Genomic DNA, 26,669 nt, shown 5'->3' with positions numbered 1-26,669 from the left:
ACACTAGTGTTTAATAAGAGCAAAAAGGACCACGCTAGAGTTTTATAACTGTACAAAAGACAAAAAACTAGAGTCAAAGAAAGCACAAAGGACTACACTAGAGTTTTATAACATCACAGAGGACCACACTAGAGTTTGATAACAGCACAAAGGACCACACCTGAGTTAATTACAACACAAAATACCACGCTTCAGTTTTATAACAAATCAATGGTCCACGTTAGAATTTTATAACAGCATAAAGGACCACACTAGAGTTTTATAACAGCAAAAAGAACCACACTACAGTTTTATAACATCACAAAGGACCACGCTTGAGTTTCATAACAGCACAAAGGACCACACTAGAGTTTTATAACATCACAAAGGACCACGCTAGAGTTTAATAACAACACAAAAGAACACACTAGTGTTTAATCAGAGCAAAAAGGACCACGCTACAGTTTTATAACTGTACAAAAGACAAAACTAGAGTCAAAGAGAGCACAAAGGACTACACTAGAGTTTTATAACATCACAGAGGACCACACTAGAGTTTGATAACAGCACAAAGGACCACACCTGAGTTAATTACAACACAAAGGACCACGCTTCAGTTTTATAACAAATCAATGGTCCACGTTAGAATTTTATAACAGCATAAAGGACCACACTAGAGTTTACAAACAGCACAAAGGACCACACAAGAGTTTTATAACAGCACGAAGGACCACACTAGAGTTTAATAACAGCATAAAGGACCATACAAGAGTTTTATAACAGCACAAAGGACAAAACTAGAGTTTACAAACAGCACAAAGGACCACGCTACAGTTTTATAACAAATCAATGGTCCACATTAGAATTTTATAACAGCATAAAGGACCACACTGGAGTTTTATAACAGCAAAAAGGACAACACTACAGTTTTATAACATCACAAAGGATCACATTAGAGTTTTATAACAGCACAAAGGACCACACTAGAGTTTAATAACAACACAAAGGAACACACTAGTGTATAATAACAGCAAAAAGGACCACGCTAGAGTTTTATAACAGTACAAAAGACAAAACTAGAGTTTAAGAGAGCATAAAGGACCACACTAGAGTTTTATAACATCACAGAGGACCACACTAGAGTTTAATAACAGCACAAAGGACCACACCTGAGTTAATTACAGCACAAAGGACCACGCTTCAGTTTTATAACAAATCAATGGTCCACGTTAGAATTTTATAACAGCATAAAGGACCACACTAGAGTTTTATAACAGCAAAAAGGACCACACTACAGTTTTATAACATCACAAAGGACCACGCTAGAGTTTCATAACAGCACAAAGGACCACACTAGAGTTTTATAACAGCACAAAGGACCACACTAGAGTTTAATAACAACACAAAGGAACACACTAGTGTTTAATAAGAGCAAAAAGGACCACGCTAGAGTTTTATAACTGTACAAAAGACAAAAAACTAGAGTCAAAGAGAGCACAAAGGACTACACTAGAGTTTTATAACATCACAGAGGACCACACTAGAGTTTGATAACAGCACAAAGGACCACACCTGAGTTAATTACAACACAAAATACCACGCTTCAGTTTTATAACAAATCAATGGTCCACGTTAGAATTTTATAACAGCATAAAGGACCACACTAGAGTTTTATAACAGCAAAAAGAACCACACTACAGTTTTATAACATCACAAAGGACCACGCTAGAGTTTCATAACAGCACAAAGGACCACACTAGAGTTTTATAACATCACAAAGGACCATGCTAGAGTTTAATAACAACACAAAAGAACACACTAGTGTTTAATCAGAGCAAAAAGGACCACGCTACAGTTTTATAACTGTACAAAAGACAAAACTAGAGTCAAAGAGAGCACAAAGGACTACACTAGAGTTTTATAACATCACAGAGGACCACACTAGAGTTTGATAACAGCACAAAGGACCACACCTGAGTTAATTACAACACAAAGGACCACGCTTCAGTTTTATAACAAATCAATGGTCCACGTTAGAATTTTATAACAGCATAAAGGACCACACTAGAGTTTTATAACAGCAAAAAGAACCACACTACAGTTTTATAACATCACAAAGGACCACGCTAGAGTTTCATAACAGCACAAAGGACCAAACTAGAGTTTAATAACTGCACAATTAAAGAACCACGCTAGAGTTTGATAACAGCACAAAGGACCACACTAGAGTTTTATATCATCTCAAAGGACCACACTAAAGTTAAATAACAGCACAACAGACCACACTTGAGTTTTATAACAGCACCAAGGACCACACTAGAGTTTAATAACAGCACAAAGGACCACACAACAGTTTAATAATAGCACAAAAGACCACACTTGAGTTTATTACAGCACAAAGGACCACGCTACAGTTTTATAACAAATCCATGGACCACGCTAGAATTTTATAACAGCATAAAGGACCACAGTAGAGTTTTATAACAGCACAAAGGATAACGCTAGAGTTTTATAACAGCAAAAAGAACCACACTAGAGTTTAATAACAACACAAAAGAACACACTAGTGTTTAATAATAGCAAAAAGGACCACGCCAAAGTTTTATAACATTACAAAAGACCACACTAGTGTTTAATTAGAGCACGAAGGACCACACGAAAGTTTTATAACATAACAGAGGACCACACTAGATTTTAATAACTGCACAATTAAGGACCACGCTAGAGTTTGATAGCAGCACAAAGGACCACACTAGAGTTTTATAACATCTCAAACGGCCACACTAGAGTTTTATAACATCACAAAGGACCAAACTAGAGTTAAATTACAGCACAAAGGACCACACTAGAGTTTTATAACAGCACAAAGGACCACACTAGAGTTTTATAACATCACAAAGGACCACACAAGAGTTTTAAAACAGCACAAAGGACCACACTAGAGTTTACAAACAGCACAAAGGACCACGCTACAGTTTTATAACAAATCAATGGTCCACGTTAGAATTTTATAACAGCATGAAGGACCACACTGGAGTTTTATAACAGCAAAAAGGACCACACTACAGTTTTATAACATCACAAAGGACCACGCTATAGTTTCATAACAGCACAAAGGACCACACTAGAGTTTTATAACAGCACAAAGGACCACACTAGAGTTTAATAACAACACAAAAGAACACACTAGTGTTTAATAACAGCAAAAAGGACCACGCTAGAAGTTTTATAACAGTACAAAAGACAAAACTAGAGTTAAAGAGAGCATAAAGGACCACACTAGAGATTTATAACATCACAGAGGACCACATTAGAGTTTATTAACAGCACAAAGGACCACACCTGAGTTAATTACAGCACAAAGGACCACGCTTCAGTTTTATAACAAATCAATGGTCCACACTAGAGTTTTATAACAGCATAAAGGACCACACTAGAGTTTTATAACAGCAAAAAGGACCACACTACAGTTTTTTAACATCACAAAGGACCACGCTAGAGTTTCATAACAGCACAAAGGACCACACTAGACATTTATAACAGCACAAAGGACCACACAAGAGTTTATAAACAGCACACTTAAAGGACAACGCTAGAGTTTTATAACATCTCAAATAACCACACTTGAGTTTGATAACAGCACAAAGGACCAAACAAGAGTTTTAAAACAGAACAAAGGACCACACTAGAGTTTACAAACAGCACAAAGACCCACACAATAGTTTTATAAGAGCACGAAGGACCACACAAGAGTTTTATAACAGCATAAAGGATAACGCTAGAGTTTTATAACAGCAAAAAGAACCACACTAGAGTTTAATAACAACACAAAAGAACACACTAGTGTTTAATAATAGCAAAAAGGACCACGCCAAAGTTTTATAACATTACAAAAGACCACACTAGTGTTTAATTAGAGCACGAAGGACCACACGAAAGTTTTATAACATAACAGAGGACCACACTAGATTTTAATAACTGCACAATTAAGGACCACGCTAGAGTTTGATAGCAGCACAAAGGACCACACTAGAGTTTTATAACATCTCAAACGGCCACACTAGAGTTTTATAACATCACAAAGGACCAAACTAGAGTTAAATTACAGCACAAAGGACCACACTAGAGTTTTATAACAGCACAAAGGACCACACTAGAGTTTTATAACATCACAAAGGACCACACAAGAGTTTTAAAACAGCACAAAGGACCACACTAGAGTTTACAAACAGCACAAAGGACCACGCTACAGTTTTATAACAAATCAATGGTCCACGTTAGAATTTTATAACAGCATGAAGGACCACACTGGAGTTTTATAACAGCAAAAAGGACCACACTACAGTTTTATAACATCACAAAGGACCACGCTATAGTTTCATAACAGCACAAAGGACCACACTAGAGTTTTATAACAGCACAAAGGACCACACTAGAGTTTAATAACAACACAAAAGAACACACTAGTGTTTAATAACAGCAAAAAGGACCACGCTAGAAGTTTTATAACAGTACAAAAGACAAAACTAGAGTTAAAGAGAGCATAAAGGACCACACTAGAGATTTATAACATCACAGAGGACCACATTAGAGTTTATTAACAGCACAAAGGACCACACCTGAGTTAATTACAGCACAAAGGACCACGCTTCAGTTTTATAACAAATCAATGGTCCACACTAGAGTTTTATAACAGCATAAAGGACCACACTAGAGTTTTATAACAGCAAAAAGGACCACACTACAGTTTTTTAACATCACAAAGGACCACGCTAGAGTTTCATAACAGCACAAAGGACCACACTAGACATTTATAACAGCACAAAGGACCACACAAGAGTTTATAAACAGCACACTTAAAGGACAACGCTAGAGTTTTATAACATCTCAAATAACCACACTTGAGTTTGATAACAGCACAAAGGACCAAACAAGAGTTTTAAAACAGAACAAAGGACCACACTAGAGTTTACAAACAGCACAAAGACCCACACAATAGTTTTATAAGAGCACGAAGGACCACACAAGAGTTTTATAACAGCATAAAGGACCATACAAGAGTTTTATAACAGCACAAAGGACCACGCTAGAGTTTTATAATACCACAAATGACCACACTAGAGTTTTATAACAGCACAAACGACCACCCTAGAGTTTTATAATAGCACAAAAGACCACACTAGAGTTTTATAACATATCAAATAACCACACTTGAGTTTGATATCAGCACAAAGGACCACACTAGAGTTTTATAACATCACAAAGGACCACACACGAGTTTTAAAAGAGCACACAGGACCAAACTAGAGTTAACAAACAAGACAAAAGACCACACAAGAGTTTTATATCAGCACAAAGGACCACACAAGAGTTTTATAACAGCACAAAGGACCATACAAGAGTTTTATAACAGCACAAAGGACCACACTAGAGTTTTATAACATCACAAAGGACCACACAAGAGTTTTATAGCAGCACAAAGGATCACACAAGAGTTGTATAACAGCACAAAGGACCACACTAGAGTTTTATAACAGCACAAAGGACCACTAGAGTTTTATAACAGCACAAAGGACCACACAAGAGTTTTAAAACAGCACAAAGGACAACACTAGAGTTTATAAACAGCACAAAGGACCACACAAGAGTTGTATAACAGCACAAAGTACCACACTAGAGTTTAATAACATCACAAAGGACCACACAAGAGTTTTAAAACAGCATAAAGGACTACACTAGAGTTTATTAACAGCACAAATGACCCCACAAGAGTTTTATAACAGCACAAAGGACCACACAAGAGTTTTATAACATCACAAGGGACCACAGTATAGTTTTATTACAGCACAAAGGACCACACTAGAGTTAAATAACAGCACAAAAGACCACACTATAGTTTTATAACATCCCAATGTACCACACAAGAGTTTAATAACAGCACAATTGACCACGCTAGAGTTTTATAACAGCACAAAAGACCACAATAGAGTTTAATAACATCCCAAAGGACCACACTAGATTTTAATAACAGCTCAAAGGACAACGCTAGAGTTTTATAACATCTCAAATAACCACACTTGCGTTTAATAACAGCACAAAGGACCACACAAGAGATTTTAAACAGCACAAAGGACCACACTAGAGTTTACAAACAGCACAAAGACCCACACAATAGTTTTATAAGAGCACGAAGGACCACACAAGAGTTTTATAACAGCATAAAGGACCATACAAGAGTTTTATAACAGCACAAAGGACCACGCTAGAGTTTTATAATACCACAAATGACCACACTAGAGTTTTACAACAGCACAAACGACCACCCTAGAGTTTTATAATAGCACAAAAGACCACACTAGAGTTTTATAACATATCAAATTACCACACTTGAGTTTGATATCAGCACAAAGGACCAAACTAGAGTTTTATAACATCACAAAGGACCACACACGAGTTTTAAAAGAGCACAAAGGACCACACTATAGTTAACAAACAAGACAAAGGACCCCACAAGAGTTTTATATCAGCACAAAGGACCACACAATAGTTTTATAACAGCACAAAGGACCATACAAGAGTTTTATAACAGCACAAAGGACCACACTAGAGTTTTATAACATCACAAAGGACCACAAAAGAGTTTTATAGCAGCACAAAGGATCACACAAGAGTTGTATAACAGCACAAAGGACCACACTAGAGTTTTATAACAGCACAAAGGACCACTAGAGTTTTATAACAGCACAAAGGACCACACAAGAGTTTTAAAACAACACAAAGGAACACACTAGAGTTTATAAACAACACAAAGGACCACACAAGAGTTGTATAACAGCACAAAGTACCACACTAGAGTTTATTAACATCACAAAGGACCACACAAGAGTTTTAAAACAGCATAAAGGACCACACTAGAGTTTATTAACAGCACAAATGACCCCACAAGAGTTTTATAACAGCACAAAGGACCACACAAGAGTTTTATAACATCACAAGGGACCACAGTATAGTTTTATTACAGCACAAAGGACCACACTAGAGTTAAATAACAGCACAAAAGACCACACTTGAGTTTTATAACATCACAATGTACCACACAAGAGTTTAATAACAGCACAATGGACCACGCTAGAGTTTTATAACAGCACAAAAGACCACAATAGAGTTTAATAACATCCCAAAGGACCACACTAGATTTTAATAACAGCTCAAAGGACCACACTAGAGTTTTATAACAGCACAAAGAACCATATTGGAATTTTATAACTGCTAAAAGGACCACAACGGAGTTAGAAAAGTGCACAAAGGACCACACTGGAGTTTAATAAGAGCATATAGATCCTGAAATTGATAAGAAAAAATATTTCTAAACGTCATATCATTTTTCTTTATTAAATAATTGCATTAAAAATAACAATTGAACATTTTCGAAACCATGTTTTAAAATAAGTTTAAGAATTGAACAATTTAAATTAATCACAGGAACCTAATATTAAATAGTAAAGTGAACAAACAATAATTTTAAGAATTTGGTGAATCTGAGTCGCTTTCCAGAAAAACGTCGCCATGTACAAATACTTGACTTATTTGATGTCGGGGTGTAGACATATTACAACAACTATCACAGGTCAACATTGCCTAATTAAAATGGTACCGAAAACAAAGTGTAGACATATTACAACAAATATCTCAGGTCGACATTGCCTTATTAAAATGGTACCGAAAACAAAACACAAAAAAAAGGTTTTATTTTGAATCGTTATGTATTGAGCTTGTGACGTCTTTTATGAGTCACCAAACGAGTTTCTTTAGACAGAATGCAGATGTGTATTCCAATTTTAGAATATATTATAAACACAGACTTAGTTTATAATAAAGTTTTCTCGATAGTTAAATGAATGATTAAATCAATTCGTGATCATATAGTGCAAATTTTGCACATTGGATTGACTTACAATTTTGTTGTCATATAATTGAGCGTAATATTTGAAACTAGAGGACTATGGGTAGTCTCATTGTTCGTACACCAAAATGAAAATAATATTATGTAATTGGTTTAATTTCAATTGTTTAAAACGTATTTAACCAATCACAAAGTGTTGGTGTACGCTTTTAAATATTAGATGAGATTATCAATAACAATAAAATGTTAATGAATTATAATGCAATAAGAACCAAAAAATAATTTTAAATAATAATTATGCTCAAACAAATAAAAAAAGCTTTTAAAAGGGCTTAATGGAGTCATAGTACGATTAAAAAAATACATAAATCTTCATCAAACAATGGTTATAAAAATGTGTTTCTACTTTTAAATGAAAAGATGTAATAAAAAGATCAAGACGATTTTTTTAATATTTTTGCAAACGTAAGAATTTATAGTTGTGATGTTTCAAAAAGTGATTTTCTATTCATTAAGCTTTTGTTGACTTTCAGATATTTTTGTGCAATAAATATGTTTTTATCCTCTTTTATCAAATATTGATATCGACATCCTGACCTAAATTCGTCATAAGATTTTTTTCAAAATTTCAATATTTATTGATATCGGATTTTTACTGAAAGATACCAAAGGGACAGTCTATATGCTAATATGCTTGGTCTGTATGCCATTTGTGTGCTTCTTTGTTACATGTTTGTAAGGTGGTTTTAGGATCATACCACATTGTTGACTGCTGTATTATTTACATGTTTACCAATAATATGTGTGTGTTGTTCACTCATTGTGTCAATATATTGGAATTTGATGCAACTGTCATACAAGTGAGAGGTTTAGCTAGCTATCATAGCATTTCATTTTAATTCACTATTTTCAAGATAAGAAAATGCCTGTACTAATTTAGGAATATGACCGTTGTTATCCATTTGTTTGCTGTTTTTCAGCTTTTGATTTTGCCATTTGATAAGGGACTTCTGGGTTTGAATTTTCCATGGAGTTCAGTATTTTTGTCTTTTTTTTTATATAGAATAAAAGAAACTCGGTTAAATTTTCTGTTTTATTTGAACAGACGATTTAAATAAGTTTCTGTGTATTCTTGTGTTTTTTCTACATTGGCTAGAAGTATGTTTGGGAGGTTGAAATCTCAAAAAACATTTTTAACCCGGCTGCATTTTTGCGCCTGTTCAAAGTCAGGAGACTCTGAATTTTGGTATTCGTGTATAATTCTTAATTTTAGTTTCTTGTGTAAGAATCTTTCGGAATTTAGTTTGACGTCCATTATCACTGAACTTGCATACATGTTGTTTTGGGGCCAGCTGAAGCACGCCTCTGAGTGCGGGAGTTTCTCGCTGCATCGTAGACCCATTAGTGGCATATGGTTGTTGTCTGCTCTTTGGTCGAGCTGTTGTGTCTTTGATATATTTCATATTGCCATTCTCAATTGTATTATGTTTTTGTTTGTATATAAAAAATTGCCTGGTGAATTAGCAAACTTAAGATATCTCGTTATTTCTAATCAATTCTAGCTAGTCATTCATATGTGTGTACTTTGATTTTGCCGATAGTTTTCCAGTTTGAATGTTTTTACATTTTTGAGTTCTTTGCCTGTTATATGTGACTATACAGTATTTACTCATTGTTGAAGGCCGTAATTTTCTGTATCATTTTAGTCTCTTGTTGAAAGTTAAATCATTGTTAATAATATCACATCTTCTTTTAATGCCCCATCTACGACATTAGAGGGGCAGTATGTTTTCTGGTCTGTGCGTCCGTTCGTTCGTCCGTCTATTTCCGCTTCACGTTAAAGTTTTTGGTCAAGGTAGTTGTTAGTGAAGTGGAAGTCAAATCGACTTCAAACTTAGTAAACATGTTCCCTATGATATGATCTTTCTAATTTTTATGTCAAATAAAGTTTTAACCCCAATTTCACGGTCTACTGACCATAGATAATGATAGTCCGAGTGGGTCATTCGTGTACTTGGGACACATTCTTGCTTATAGTGAAATGTATCATATTTACGTTTATGGTCTATTCTGTTATAGATGGTCACACTGTTGATGTTATACGTCTGACCAAGATCAACTGCCCACCACTGTTCCTGTTGATTTACCAAAGTATGGCTGCAAAATACTTTCACATTGGTAATTTCATAATGTTGATATGTGTCACCATCATTAGCAAGAGCGGCTATCCCTGTTAAGTTTCTATCATGGTATGTTGTGCTCTGTCTACTCTCTTTATTAAGAGCAACGTTTTGTCTTACACCTGTCAGATATTAAAAAAATATGAGGCATTAATCAAGAGCAGCATTTTTTCTTAAACCTGTCAGATATTGAAAATATGAAGTATTAACCAAAAGCAGCGGGTTTTTTTCTTAAACATGTTTGATGTTTAATGAAAAATAAGGATCTATCAAGAGCAATGGTTAGTTTGTCTTAAGCCTGTCAGATGTTGACATAATTAAGGATTAATCAAAAACAAGGTTTTGTCTTAAACCTGTCAGATGTTGAAAAAACGAAGGATTAATCAAGAGCAACGTTTTGTCTTAAACCTGTCAGATGTTAAAAAAAATGAAGGATTAATTAAGAGCAACGTTTTCTTAAACCTGTCAGATGTTAAAAAAATGAAGGATTAATCAAAAGCAGCGTTTTTTCTGAAACCTGTTAGATGTAAATTGAAAATTAAGTAACTTTTAAGAGCAGTGGTTGTCTTAAACCTGTTAGAGGATAAAAGAAAATGAAGGATTAATCAAGAGGAACGTTTTGTCTTAAACCTGTCAGATGTTAAAAGAAAATGAAGGATTAATCAAGAGCAGCCTTTTTCTAAAACCTGTTAGATGTTGAATGAAAAATAAGGATCTATCAAGAGCAATGGATGGTTTGTCTTAATCCTGTTAGATGATAAAAGAACATGAAGGATACATCTAGAGTAATAACGTTATGTCTTAAACCTGTCAGATGTTAAAAGTAAATGAAGGATACATCTACAGTATTAACGTAATGTATTAAACCTGTTAGATGTTAAAAATAAATTTAATGGACCCATCAAGAGCAACTTTTTGACCTAAACCCTGTTAGATGTTAAAAAAACGAAAACGTTAACGTTAACATTTAGACTTTTCAGATGACAACAAAAATAAAGTCGACAGATTCATGTTAATGCGGATCATTGGTATAAATTTCATTGTATTTCTTCAGAAAGATTTTAGTATACTTTGACAAACAAAGTTTTTCCGATGCTCTTTGTTTTAAATATAATAAAAATGTGAGTCGCCCTACTATTATCAAAGCTTCCTAACGTAGGAATTCTAATTCGGTAGGTCACATTCATGAAAGGGAAGGGTATTGTAGTTACGAAGTAAGGAACATATCCGATATCATTTTTGAAACGGTTATTCTATAACGGTCAACCAACTCGTGATGGCGTCCGCAAAATTTACGAAGGGATGATCTCAACTTCACTATTTGGAACTCTTGGTTTAATAGCTTCCTTGTGAGCAGCAACCCTCTATCAAGACAATCATGATGGGAAATGCAAGCACGGGAATATCGTATCAATTGGGAGATGTATACCCTGTATGCAGGTGCTGCTGGAATGTTGCTACTTAGAAATGGAAAATTCCCAATTGGAAAGCTGAACTCGCTCTTTTGGCGTAAAGTTTTGTTTACAAAAAACCCTCATTGTCAATTTATAAATGTAAGTCAAGATATAAAGCCGACTTAACTGTATCTGTAGTATCCATTATCTCTAGTTCGATGGGATAGATGCGTTCCACATAGTCACCAAATTTTGAATTATTTAGTGAAAGAACATCATCTATATACATGTAGTGGAAAGTAGAGTTAAAGGATATTGCTAACTTCTTATCTTTCTTCCTATAAGAAGTTCCTGCATGAAGTCAGCCTCAAAATAATAAAGAAACAAGTCGACATGTAGAGGGGCACAGTTTGTTCCCATTGGAATGCCGACAGTCTGTTGAAAAACACGTCCTCCGAACGTAACAAATATGTTGTCAATCAGGAAATCAAGCATCTTGATAATATCGGTTTCAGAGAATTTTTTGTTTGAATCAGAGTAATCCTTTACAAAGTAGGATTTATCCCTCCCTAAGACAAGATACTTGTATCTCCGTTGGCTATTCTTTTTTATGAAGCATAGCAATACCAACTATTTCAATTTGTCTTTTAGTTTGGAATGTGGATTACTTGTGTAAAGAGTAGAAAAGTCAAATGTTTTAATAATGTTACAAGATAAATAGAGTTAGATTGTATGTACTCTAAAAGATCTTTGGAATTTTTGAGTATCCACATCTGATTCACGCCACCTCTAGAATAGGTAGTTTCACAATAACTTTGAAGCCCGTCTTTGATTGCTGATAAAATAAATGAGGTATTGCAACGAGTACTGGAGTACACTTTTAGTTCTCATACACTCTTTTACACAAATGAGAGGTTTATAACATCATGCTTCATTTGAGAAAAATAGCTGATAAGATTTTACCGATTCCTCCCGTCGCCATATTATGATCGTCGTAATTCGAGTTACGATTATCAGTTAAACACCAGTGGCTAAGTAGTAACATTGAGAATGGAAATTGGGAATATGTTAAAGAGACAACAACCTGACTTAAGAGCAGATGACATGACCGACATATTGTATTACCAATTAGAATGTTAAAAACGACCTTTCTAATTATTTCATAAACGAATTAAAAGAAAATAGACTGCATTTTTTCTTTTACAATGAACTGTATATATTTGAACATGGTATTACATCCGAATCAATTAGCAAAAATAAGAGCTTGCAACTGATCATTCTTAGATCAATTTCTGTCTGCTTTTATTTCGTTTTCAAAATAATTATATTTTACGGATCGAACCTTATTTTGTTGATTATATTTTACGGCTTCCTCTGTTATTTGTCGGTTTCGAATTTTATTCATTTGAACGGTAATCCGATTAAGAGGATATAACAAAAGATATATTATATTCTACATAATAAAATGCCTGTACCAAAAAAAAAGGAATGTGACAGTTGTTATCCATTAGATTGGTTTGATTTTTTAATTTCTACAATTTTACTACTGTAACAGTCTTTTCATTGTGAATTTCCACGGAGTTCGGTAATTTGGTGTGTTATTTTGCTTTGTACGGATCGAACCTTTTTTGGTTGAATTTCTTTTACAGATTAATTTGTAATTTGTCAACACTTAAATGTGCACGGTAATCAGATAAAGAACTTATTATATATATCTTCAGGGAAACACCGAGCAGTTTCAAACCTTAAGTAATTAGTTATCAAAAGTACCAGGTAATACGTTGAACCATTATAAGATTAATTCAAGGTTTTTGGTAAAGATGTCAAACGCTGTCGTCATGTTATTTTTAGGTTTGTGAAAGGTAATAACCAAATTATCCAAACCAACACAAATTATCACTTTTCACATATTTATCCGAGTACTCGAGTACTTGCAATTATTATGACTGAGTACTCGGGTACTCCTGAGTATTATGACCGAGCACTCGAGTATCTTGACCGAGTGCCCAAGAAGTCAAGAATATCATGACCGGGTACTCGAGTACTAACAAGTATCATGATCGAGTTTTCAAGTAGTCATGAGTACCATCACCCGGCACTGGAGTGCTGTTGGGTATCCTGATTGAGTTCTCGATTATCCTGACAGATTACTCATGTAGTCGCGAGTATCATGACCGAGTACTTGAGTATTTGTCAGTAAGGACGAAGTACGCGAGAAGTCACGAGTATCATGACCGAGTATTCGAGTAATCGCAAGTATCATTACCGAGTTCTCGCGTAGTCATGTATCATGATTCATGACAGAGTTCTTGAGCAGTTACCAGTATCATGACCAAGTGCTCGAGTGTTCTCGGGTATCCAGACCGTGTACTCGAGTACGCTCGAGTATCATGCCCGAACTCTCGAGTATTAAATTACATCATCTCATATTTTATTCTTTTATGTTTTGTTTATTTCGTTAAACATGTCTTACCGCTTCTATGTATAACGAATCTGAAATGTAGAACTTGGCTAGCCTGGAATTTTTATCTTTACAAGTTTTTGATATGATTGAAATGTAGAACTAGACAAGCATGAAATGTTTTGAAAACTTTAAGACGCCTATCATAATACTTTTGATAAATCTTTACGCATACTATATATCTTCCGGATTCTCAGATAACGTGTACACACTAAATTATTCCATTTGTTGTCATTTGGTAGAGTTCGGAGCCGACTCTGAATTGATTGATATGATTACACAGATATTACATTTTGTATATTCTTATACACTTGTAGGGCGCAATTATCTTGTAATCTGTCATTTCGAAAGCAAGTACAACTTAAGTGGTTGATATGTGACATATATAATGTAATGTAATATACGGAAAATTTGTATTCTTTCTGTTATACTTATATATACAGTTTTACAAGTCCTTTAGATATAGATATATAACTGTACAATAGATATAAGTGTTAGTGATAGTGAGACAAATCTCCCTCGAAGTCAGAATGTGTAAAAAAAAGTAAACCGTTATAAATATAGGAAGATGTGGTGTGAGTGCCAATGAGACAACTCTCCATCCATATAACAATTTTAAAAAAGGAAAACCATTATAGGTCAATGTACGGCCTTCAACACGGAGCCTTGTCTATTGAGGGACGCTAAAGCTCTGTTTGATTAATACTCATTTTAAAAATGTATAACCTTTGAAAGCAGAGTAGAGTTTCCAGAGGGATGTTTCCTCTATATATAGTCGGGGCACTTAGCGAACTCCATAATATTAGGAAAATTAAAGTTATCTCCCTTAGACTAACATGATAAATTTCATATGGGAGCAGGGATGATTCCAGGTGTTTTTAAATGGGTCCCTTGAACAAAAACTTGGGAATTTTTTATCCCAATTGGGAATTTTTAATGCATAAAATCTCAGACAAAATCATATCATTTTCCTGTAAAAACGGAAAAGTTATATGATAAGTTTAACCTCTACACTGATTTAAGAAGTTGGTAACATTTTGAATAATTATGGATAGTTTATAAGATATCTTATATAATCTATAAGATATGTTATAACATTATTAGATATATATATCTCTTATATTTTATGAAATTATTTTAAAATTTGTAAATTTCATAAACTTTATAAGATATCTGAGATAATCTGTAAGATATTTCATATAATATCTTATAAACTAAATTACAAGATATCTTATAAAGTGTATAAGATATCTTGAAATTAAATTAAATAGCAAAATGGCTTGTAATATAAACCAGTGAAAAAAAAATTCCATTTTGGTATTTTTTCAACAGGTCATCTTTATAAGTTTACATTGATTAAAACGGATTTCAATTTGAACTGGTCCATTGTTGTATTCAGAAAGACAATTACAAAAGTTTATATACTTAATAGATAAGATATTTAAAGCAATTGACCAGTAAACTTTAAAATTATTTGGAAAAAATGTAGATTTCATAAAATATATAAAAGAAAATTTGAAATTAACTTAAAACAATTTATGCATGCGCCGGAAAGTAATTGTCAAAAGTTGATGGTATTCTAAAGAAGAAAGGATAATTTTCATAACTTTTGAAACAGTTCCATATTTAATAGTGACAGTCATATCCTATTTTATGAATGGTCTAATCAGCAACATTATTTTTCAAAAACGTTCAACTTTTGTCTTTTGATGAAATAGAGCAAAATGTATAATAATAAATTTTCATCAAATTATATAACCATGCAGCTCCAGCTCTTCTGTGTGATCTGCTTTTACGGGATCGGCGCCCATTAAAATGGACTTATCAATATTATATCAAAATTTGAATTTTCTCTTAGCTGACGTCTGCTTTCACACCAATTTTGACAAACATGTTTTTGGGATACGATTGCTTTCAAGCAATCTGTAGACCTTTACCGTTGACTTAAGGTGCATTCCCTCACGTCATTCGTTTTATTCTAAACATTCAGCAATATTTCAGATTCATATGATTGTCTTGCTTTAAAAGGTAAAAACAAGCAAAAAGAATGTACGTATATAAACAACTTTCCTGAAATGTTCTTCTCAAAATTTTCATGTGTGATATTTCTCTTGACTTATATGCGTTTTTTTAACAACACGGAAAATCAGAATTAAACATGCAGTATTTATATTTAGTGTTTTTTTTATAAATTTAGAAACACGTCAGAGGGAATTCCCCAGTTTTGATAAATTCCGATAATTCTATTTCTGTCATAAGAACTGAAGTGGCGTATTTCTATATTTTACCGTTATGAAACTGATATTTGATACTGTACTCTCATAAAGAAATGGAGAACCATTCATCATATCATTTAATTAACATTCTTATTCCAAATCGCAAGTCGCGGTTTGTTTATGCATTAATGCGCATGCATATAGTTTTCCTGAATTGAAGGGGTATCATATTGAGTGGTTGCTCTTGATTCCCCGCTTCGTTGATTAATTTGAAACTCATGAAATTCTTTCTATGTCTGTATGATTTTGATGGTTAATGTTGTTGCATAATTTTAAATCATATGCATCATTTAAATTAAAATAAATGAATTCCACTTCGTAATACCTATAACATCCCTTCAGCCAAAATGGAGTCTTCCATATTATCGTATTGAGTTGTCTCCCTTCCGGTAGTATTTTCCGTCAATATCGAAATACATACGACATCTTCAAGAAAAATTAACTGGTTAGATGCCAATAAACGTCGTATTATATTAAGAACTATCTCAATTTAAACAGAGGAGTGTGTAGGAGTCATGCCCTCTGACCCAAAGGAACACCAATATTTTAAGAGTTAGAAATTAGGTTCCTCCTAGAATTACGGGGATAAAATACGGAAGCAAGTTAACTCGTACCAAAAAAGTTAACTTGTACCACTGGGAAGTCATACAATTCAGAACTCAAACAACTGTAAACTCAAACCATTAAAAATATAGTAAAACATATGATGTTTTATTGGTTTTTGTTTGTAAACTTAATAAAAATAAAGTTGAATTACTTGAATTTTATACTGGATTGTAATGAAAACTTAGACAAAAATAGAGAATTTTTTTTAGGCTTTATTGTTTAAACTGATCTTTCAAACTAGAACTTAATCGAGAAGAAAGTTGAAACTTTGCTTTAACTGTACCTTATATTAAATATATATATCTAATATAAATTAATTAAAGCTGTAATCCATGATCACAAATTGAATGCTATGTTTACAATTGTTGAAAGCCATGTGCTTTTTGGCGGGAAAATTCCAAAACCCCTTAACAGGAAACAGTTACATTTCATTGTTATTTATATACAGTAGAAATAATTTTGGAAATCATTTTGATTATACTGCTAAAATTTATTCATGAACAATTAATATTTTCTTAGGGTGAAACTGTTAATACTTTAATCATCGACATCTGCCACAGTATTTCTATCCAGTAGACAAGGAACATTAGCTACAAATTGGTCATTGTGCTTTCAAACTATATACATTTAATTTTTACAGACTTAAGAGGTATTAAGTGAAAGTAACGTATATCATATGAATATTCATCATTAAATTTTAAACACCATTTAAATAAGTTGGTACGAGTTAGCAGTGGTACCAGTTTGCATTGCCACGGTACAAGTTTTCTTTTAGTGGTACAAGTTTACAATGGTACGGGATAACTATAATTCAATAAAACACAATAAGTACATTGCTCATACACTTGTATCCGGGAGCGGCTATTTTTAAAGTTGAGTGACTATTCAGATTATTACATTTTGCATGTGCAGTTGAATTAGTTTTAATATAATATTATCAAGCTGTACCAGGGTTTCCAAAAATGATTGAGACTCACGCATGTTCATGCTTTTTGCGGCAGTATCCTTGGATCTATTTTTTTCCTTTTCGGTCTTTTCAATTTTGGCCAAATCTCATGTATTGTTTAATGAAAAGTTGGCAGAACTGCTATACATGTGACAATGAAAACTATGACAATCGTATCCCTCAGAGCATTCTGCTCTGATTGATCAACCTGCTGGGCGATCTACTTTTACAAGATCAAATAAATAATCCCATAACATTTAAATCAATTGAATCCGGCTGCTGAAATTGTTTACCACCTGTTGACATACTCATAGATATCTATGACATAATCAAATCGTCCACTGAAGTCAAAATATAGGAATGTTCATAAACATCTATACTTTGCCTATATTTTTCAACCTATAACGAATAAAGTCCTAAACTTTTTCAGAAATACAGATTTTTACTTTAATTTCATGAATTGGGAATTTATTTTAACAAATATTTTTTGGGGCCGCTGGCCGATTTCAGGGCCGCCAAGCGTCCCTAAACTATATAGTGGAATCATCCCTGGGGAGATAACTATATTTTTTTTAGTGATTCTCAAAATAAGGGAGACAAATTAACTTTATTTGTTGTTTTGTCTTCTTAAATACAATATAAAATACAGAATATAATATGACATTCCCACAAACAGAAAACCAAAAGTAGAACTGTTTTTAAATTTTAACATGGATTTAAATAGTCGTAAATGTTTCAAACATGTTGTTGTTGGCAAATGTTGACACAAGATCTGTAAAAAATAACCAACAAAAACAGAAGATTTGGTGTTATTGCGAATGACACAACTCTCTACAAGATAACAAATAACACACAAATTAACTTGAACCATGTACATACATAGTGTGACGGGGTTAAATAACATTGAAGGCTCCAAACCCTCCTCTAACCTGAGATAGTGGTGTAACATTACAAAATATGAACGAACTGTATAAACCCTTTTGATTTTATTTTAAAGGCAACCATATGTACATCCACTACATTTAAACACTGTTTGGTAGTTGGTCTCATTTTCAATTATACAACATCAATTATCCTTATTTATTTTTTTATTACCTCATCAGATGAATACGAATTAGAAATTCACTTAACATAATCACAGAAAGGACAAGCACGTGGCAAAGGAATTATACATGAGCACGTCATTTGACATCATAATCAAACTGATGAAGAATACCTGTTATCTGAAATAGTTATAGATACTTTAATTCAATGTTCTCTTTTTGTTTATAGCAACGATATTAGGCATACTCTTAAAAATCTATATGTCAGTAATTTTTCAATGAAAGACGAGATGATAGTGTAATGATTCGATTTTCTTTATTCGCATCGTTAAAAAAAATATGACAGACTTGGTAATATGCCCTTGATATATTATTTTCAAATATAACGCAATCAAGGTGTCTCTTATACTAAAAACAAAAGAAAAATGAATTATATCCTTCATTTGAAATAATATATGTGAAGATCGCTTTCATAAAATGCATTAAGAAAATAAAAAGAAAAGGGTGTCATCGAACTTATTTGCTTGCAACAGATAGCAAGACTGACATTGTATAACATATTAGAATTTAAATTTTTCTGTCTATTTTATAAACGGATTAAAAAAAATAGAATGCATTTTTCCTTTTACAATGAACTTTATATATTTGAACATGGTGTTATATCCTAATCAATTAGAATGAAAAAAGTAAAATCACAAAAATATTGAACTCAGAGGAAAATTTAATCGGAAGTCCATATAATCACATTGCAAAAGCAAATGACAAAACACATAATAAACTAACTGTCATATTCCTGACGTGGTACAGACATTTATAAATGTAGAAACTGGTGGATTAAACCTGGTTTTATAGCGCTTAACCTCTAACTTTGATGACAGTCTCATTGCATTTCGTTATATTTACAATGATGTGTGAACCAAACAGGCGTAATAAATTTAAAAAAAAGTCAAAATACGGGTACATCAGTCATCATCGTGTAACAGTTTTTAAAGGAACAATTTAAGAGAACACAAAAACATCTATCTACAAACACATTCATTGAATCGCGTGTCTGACGTCAGAAAATTTAAACATCACATATATTTGTCGTTCAACGTATACACAAACAATGTTAAAATTTCACATGGGCAAAATTGGCATACAGGGTTAAAAAAAGTATAGAGTTTTTAACTGATCCCTCTCAAATTGATTTATTTCTTTTTATTGCGTTTTCTAAAGAATTATCTTTTAAGGATTTAACACTAATTTGTCAACACTAATGTGCATGGTAATCAGATAAAGAACTTATTATATATATCTTCAGGGAAACACCGAGCAGTTTCAAAGCTAAAGTAATTAGTTATCAAAACTAAAGAAATACGTTGAACCATTTTAAGATTAATTCAAGGTTTTTGTAAAGATGTCAAACGCTGTCGTCATGTTATAATTAGGTTTATGACAGGTAATAACCAAATTATCCCAAACCAACACAAATTATCACTTTTCACATATGTATCCGAGTACTCGAGTACTTGCAATTATTATGACTGAGTACTCGGATACTCCGGAGTATTATGAACGAGCACTCAAGTATCTTGACCGAATTCTTAAGTTATCACTAGTATCATGACCGGGTACTCGAGTACCAACAAGTATCATGATCGAGTTTTCGTGTAGTCCGGAGTACCATGACCCAGTACTGGAGTGCTGTTGAGTATCCCGATTGAGTTCTCGAGTATCCTGAACGGTTACTCATGTAGTCGCGAGTATCATGACCGAGTACTTGAGTATTTGTCAGTAAGGACTAAGAACTCGAGAAGTCACGAGTATCATGACCGAGTATTCGAGTAGTCGCAAGTATCATTACCGAGTTCTCGCGTAGTCACGAATCTTGATTCATGACAGAGTTCTTGAGTAGTGATAAGTATCATGACCGAGTACTCCAGTATTCTCGGGTATCCAGACCTTGTACTCGAGTACGCTCGAGTATCATGCCCGAACTCTCGAGTATTAAATTACATATCTCATATTTTATTCTTTTATGTTTTATTAATTTCGTTAAACACGTCTTACAGCTTCTATATATTACGAATCTGAAATGTAGAACTAGGCTAGCCTGGAATTTTTGTCTTAACAACTTATTGATATGATCTGAAATGTAGAACTAGACAACCACGAAATGTTTTGTAAACTTTAAGACGCCTAACATAATATTTTTTATAAACTCATCAGATGAATACGAATTATAAATCACAGAGAGGACAAGCACATGACAGGGTAATTATACATCAGTACGTTATTTGACATCATAATAGATATATAGATTCTTACACTGCAACAAGTGTATTACGATATTTCTCCACTCGAGACATTTAAATTTTATTATTTAAAGCGTGAGGCTTGCCGAGCCCTTTAAATAATAAAATTTAACTGTCGAGAGTGGAGAAATATCGTAATACACGAGTGATAGTGTAAGAATCTGTTTCTCTAATGCTTTTTATCGTGTTTTTCAAAGATTTTCAGAAAATTGTGCTCTTTATATGCGACGTCATCAGGCAAGGTCGCCTTTTTTCATGACGTCACAATAAGAAAATTGAGAAGAAAACAAAACATTTTGACGTAATAATCAAATTTCGACTAATCATTTGCCGAGAACTAATTTTTCACTAGTGCGGAGAAATATTTTTCTCACACCGGTCAGGAAATGTGAAAATAGCACAAAAATTTGAGAAACTTACATTCAATGTTCTCTTTTTGTAAATAGCAATGATATTAGGCATACTCTTAAAAGTCTATATGTCAGTAATATTTTAATGAAAGACGAGATGATAATGTATTGATTCGATTGTCTTTATTCGCAACGTTAAAAAAATATATGACAGACTTGGTAATATGCCCTTGATGTATTATTTTCAAATATAACGCAATCAAGGTATATCTTATACTAAAAACAAAAGAAAAATGAATAAAACCCTTCATTTGAAATAATATATGTGAAGATCGGTTTCATAAAATGCATTAAGAAAATAAAAAGAAGAGGGTGTCATCGAACTTATTTTCTTGCTGCAAGTAAAATTTGCAACAGATAGCAAGACTGATATTGTATAACATATTAAAATTTTATTTTTCTGTTTATTTTATAAACGGATTGAAAACAAAATAGAATGCATTTTTCCTTTTACAATGAACTTTATATATTAGAACATGGTGTTACATCCTTATCAATTAGAATGAAAAAAGTAAAATCACAAAAATACTGAACTCAGAGGAAAATTTAATCGGAAAGTCCATAATCAAATGGCAAAATAAAATGACAAAACACATAATAAACTAACTGTCATATTCCTGACGTGGTACAGACATTTTCAAATGTAGAAACTGGTGGATTAAACCTGGTTTTATAGCGCTAAACCTCTCCCTTTGATGACAGTCTCATCAAATTCCGTTCTATTTACAATGATGTGTGAACTAAACGGGCATAATAAATCAAATAGTTAAAAGACGGGTATATCAGTCATCATCGTGTAACAATTTTTAAAGGAATAATTTAAGAGAACTCAAAAACATCTATCTGTAAACACATTCATTGATTCGCGTATCCCTGCGATTTTAGTTATAAACACTAGTCTTGACCTTAATTCCATTCGATTTTATTACATATATTGAATTGGCATTTATTTAGTTTCCAGTTTCACAAGCTTCTATTTCCTCGATAAATACTGAAAATAAAGCATTGTGTATTTTTATGTTTATTACTAAAAACACAGTGTCGTCACATTTATATTTATTATTAATATTCTCGACTCTATTATCAAAGAGGTAATTCCCTTTTATTAATTTTCATGAGATTATCCACTAGATTGTTGTATAGCATTTACATTCAAACGAAAACTACATATCTGTGAAATTAGAAATTGTGTTGTTTGTTATATCATCTATATTGTAAACACCCGTTTTAATTACGTTAAAGATCCCATTGTTATATAAACATTTACGTTTAGAGGAAAAAAACATATCTGAAAATGATCAAACAACTCATCACATATTTGTTACGGAAACATTGGGTTTTGCATATGAAATAACCGCCAAGTTTTCCTACTCACATTGCTGACCTGGAGAAAAGTTGTGATTGGTTATTGTGTCGCAATTCCAAATAACGTGACTTCATTGAGTCCTTAACGACAATCACGGTGTTTTATCAAAGTTTTCAGAACTGTTCTTTCATGACCACAAGTAACAATGTGGATTAGCACTTGTTATTGCAAATGATCGATTTTGTATTTTAACATATATTGTAAAATAATGTTGAATGTTACGTCTTTTTTAAAAGACAAAGAATGCAATATGTTATCAATGCTTTAAGTATATTACGTTTCCTTTGGAAAGAGATTGTAGAGCAAATACCAATTGCCACTATAATTGCAAAGAAAGAGACTTCCCGAAGCAGTACGTTAGATTTGTATGAAGTCCCAAATGATCCATGCAATAGAAATAGTGCGCAAGATATTATTGAGTGGAAGGCAAAGTTTTGTACATTGTCAATATAAAAATGACAACTGTGAGAATGGTAGCTCTAGAAGTTAAAAAATACAAGTCTTATACAACTCTAGGTGTCACATACAATGACATATGTCTGTTGTTTTTACAAAGGGTGTCATAAATAATGCACCTTTCGTTGTCTTCTGATTATTAATCTTTATAATTTAAATACTGCTTCATTCTGATATATTCTCATAATGTGTTCAAGTTAAAATCATTTTTCATCAATATTTTGTACAGGCTATAATGTGTGCGAGAAATCTTGTGTTATGTTTTAAATTGTATCATTGCATAGAAACAATTATACAGTGTATAATATTTCTGTACTTGTTATACTATATACAACATCGTAACATGTACACGACATTTATAATTCTAATTATCAGTGTTAAGGATGTACTTAGGTGAGGTAATGGAATTAGTGTCAAATGTTCGGACTCGTCAGGATTTTTCCATACGCCACAAGGTAAAACAGTTTGTTCCATAACACATATTCATCTTTTTTTAATATAAGATGGACTAGCTCATAATAGTTATCAAAGGTACCAGGATTATAATTTTTACGCCAGACGCGCGTTTCGTCTACATAAGACTCATCAGTGACGCTCAGATCAAAACAGTTAAAATGCCAACGAATACCAAGTTGAAGAGCATTGAGGACCCAAAATTAAATAAAAGGTGATTTGACAAAATTTAAGCAGATTCTTGATTTTCTTTCTTTTGATTTGAGACCCAAATAATGCGAATGCAAATATAAGGTAAAAGTCCGAGTCAGCCTTTTCCCGTCATATTATAAAAACCCAATATCTCGAAAAGGATCTTCATGACCTATCAATATTTTTAGCTTATTTTAATCCTTAACTAATACTCTTCCAGCATAAATTATCAATTTTGAATTCTTAATTCATTTAATTTGACCTTTGCTCACCTAAGTTCATCCTTAATACCTCATTATAAGACCATTTTGGAATCTTATCCATGGAGAACAAATAGATTCCAACCCTGGTGCAAATTATGAACACACTAACATCATTATGAATAACGTTTTTAAAAAGCTATATAGTATTGCAAACATAACAGCATAGTCTATACTTTTTCTTTATATATAAAAGTGAGGTTTAGCTCGCTTTAATATCAGGTCTTATCTACATTTTCTACATCATGAATTGCCTGTACCAAGTACAAGTATGACATTTGTTTAAAATTTGTTTGATGTGTTTGAGCTTTTGAATTTGTAATTTGAATATGGATTTCGTTTTGAATTTGCGTAGGTGTTAAGTAGTGCTGTTATTATACTTTTTGTTAAATGTGTTCTAAGTTTCAAATTATCAACTTCAATTTGTTAAAATAGTGTCTGAGTACAAAATATTGTCTTTTAAATGATAATGAAACCGAAGCCGATTGAAAGAAATAAAACTGCCTATCTAAATCGAAAATAAACCCATGTTAAGGAACATGCATTATGTTCAACATATGTGAACTATTATTTGTCTGTTTGTCTTTTTTTTTTTTGGCAATGGCGTTGTAAATTTATTTTCAATTTATGAGTTTGACTGTTCCTCTGGTATCTTTCGTCCCTCTTTTATACATAAACTCATCTTATAAATGCCACGATGATAACTCTGAACATGAAACGTTCGTCTACAAGAGATAAATAATGGACACTCAAATATTTTTTTTTAAATTACCAGATATAGTACAGCATAAAGACACAAAGTTCCGGAAGCTTTTTCCAAATACAGCTTTGAAATTGCAATTTATTAGTTTAGCATTTATTTTTCATTTTGTTCTAGTTCATCTACTAATACTAGTAAACAAACATGTAAGTTTTCCCTATGTAAGGAACAACATGATTGTCTCATTCTTTACGCATATGTCCAAATTTGTACCTGCACGCTCAAACTGTATGTAGAATTGTAACTATATTTCAATAAAACAAACTTTATTCAAAAAAAATAATGAAATGCAACGATTCAAACCATTCCATGTGTATAAACATTGCTACGGCATCGCAATAACAAGATAGGTTTTATGTTGGTTTGCGAAAAAAGTATCAAAAAGTAAAATCACAAAAATACTGAACTCATACGAAAATTTTAAAACACATCAAACGAATGTACAACAACTGTCATTTCCTTAACTAGATACAGTCTTTTCCTATGTAGAAAATTGTGGATTTAACCTGGTTTTTAATCTGTATAAAAACAAACCAAAATGTAACAAAGAAGCACAAAACGGCATACAGACAAAGCTGTTTCAATCAATACTTACCATGAAGATGTCCAACAATTTCTATTGCCAAAACAAATGTTAAGACCCACATATTCTATGTCCCTTTTACAGAAAATCTGTACTGAATTTCAAATAAAATATATATTTCCTAACGTTAATTGATTTTACAGTCTACTGCTTTAGCACCAAATAGGGCATTCTAAGATAGTTTTTTTAAATTGTTATGTTCGATTTTCATGAGGATCATATTTTACAGAATAATCATATTATAACGGGGTCAATTGGGACTAAATCAATTGTTACTTACTAATTGACATTTTCGTTTTCATAATAATTTTGCCCTATATTGACCCTTTTTCTTAGGTAAAAATCGTTAATCAATTATATATGTCGTACTTAGATTTCTTCCGACAACAAAGACATCCTTATTCAGCCTTCGATTTCATAAGCGTTAGCTTATACTCGATCTATCATTAAACAGTGGCCCAGGATCACAGGCTATAGCAATCAGTGAACCAGGACCCGAGGCTACGACAAATCGTACAATCTAATAGGGTATCGAATTCTGCAGAGGTTTACCGCTTGTCGAGGTTTAAATTTCCACACCTTCTATGCAGGATCGAAAATCAAACATATATTGTTTGCAATTAAGTTACAATTTTAATTTTACATTTTTATCATTGTCTATAAAAGTTTTATTTCATTATTTTAATAAATATTTGAATGATTGAAAGTTGTGACCTCAGTTTACATGGTTTACAACAATTCAATATTTATTGTTGCAATTTTCATAAATCGTGTTGATGCAAATTAATTCCCGGAATTTTCAATTCTTAAGTATGATATAAATGTATAGAAAGATGTCCTTATGTTTTATGTTAACCGGGACTTTAACCAAATGCCTTTGATTTATGTTAACAAAAATCCTGGGATATACACCCTACTGTCTAAACATGAACCAATTGTGAACTTGTGATACATGTTTTGATAACTTGTAAACAAAGAATCTAGTTCTACGGTCTATATCTCGAGTCCATTAAAGCATAAAAGGAGGCACTTCTTTATGTGTTTCTTTGGTGGAATAGACAGACGGAAAGACTGACGGACGGTACGACGGACGCCGGACATTTG

General features: G+C 32.8%; 1 protein-coding gene across 1 annotated transcript in view; it reads right to left on the bottom strand.

The window, feature by feature from the left end:
* The window catches only part of LOC134695539 (uncharacterized), a 41,317-nt gene that overhangs the window by 7,568 nt on the left and 7,080 nt on the right, over positions 1-26,669 (bottom strand). The window contains exon 2 of the mRNA XM_063556826.1: positions 9,939-10,184. Coding sequence (XP_063412896.1) covers positions 9,939-10,184 — 246 coding nt within the window. The remainder of the gene's footprint in view (positions 1-9,938; positions 10,185-26,669) is intronic.

Source organism: Mytilus trossulus, chromosome 13 (assembly GCF_036588685.1).
Source record: "Mytilus trossulus isolate FHL-02 chromosome 13, PNRI_Mtr1.1.1.hap1, whole genome shotgun sequence".
Classification (NCBI taxonomy): domain Eukaryota; kingdom Metazoa; phylum Mollusca; class Bivalvia; order Mytilida; family Mytilidae; genus Mytilus; species Mytilus trossulus.
This window is presented reverse-complemented; position numbering and strand designations above follow the sequence as displayed.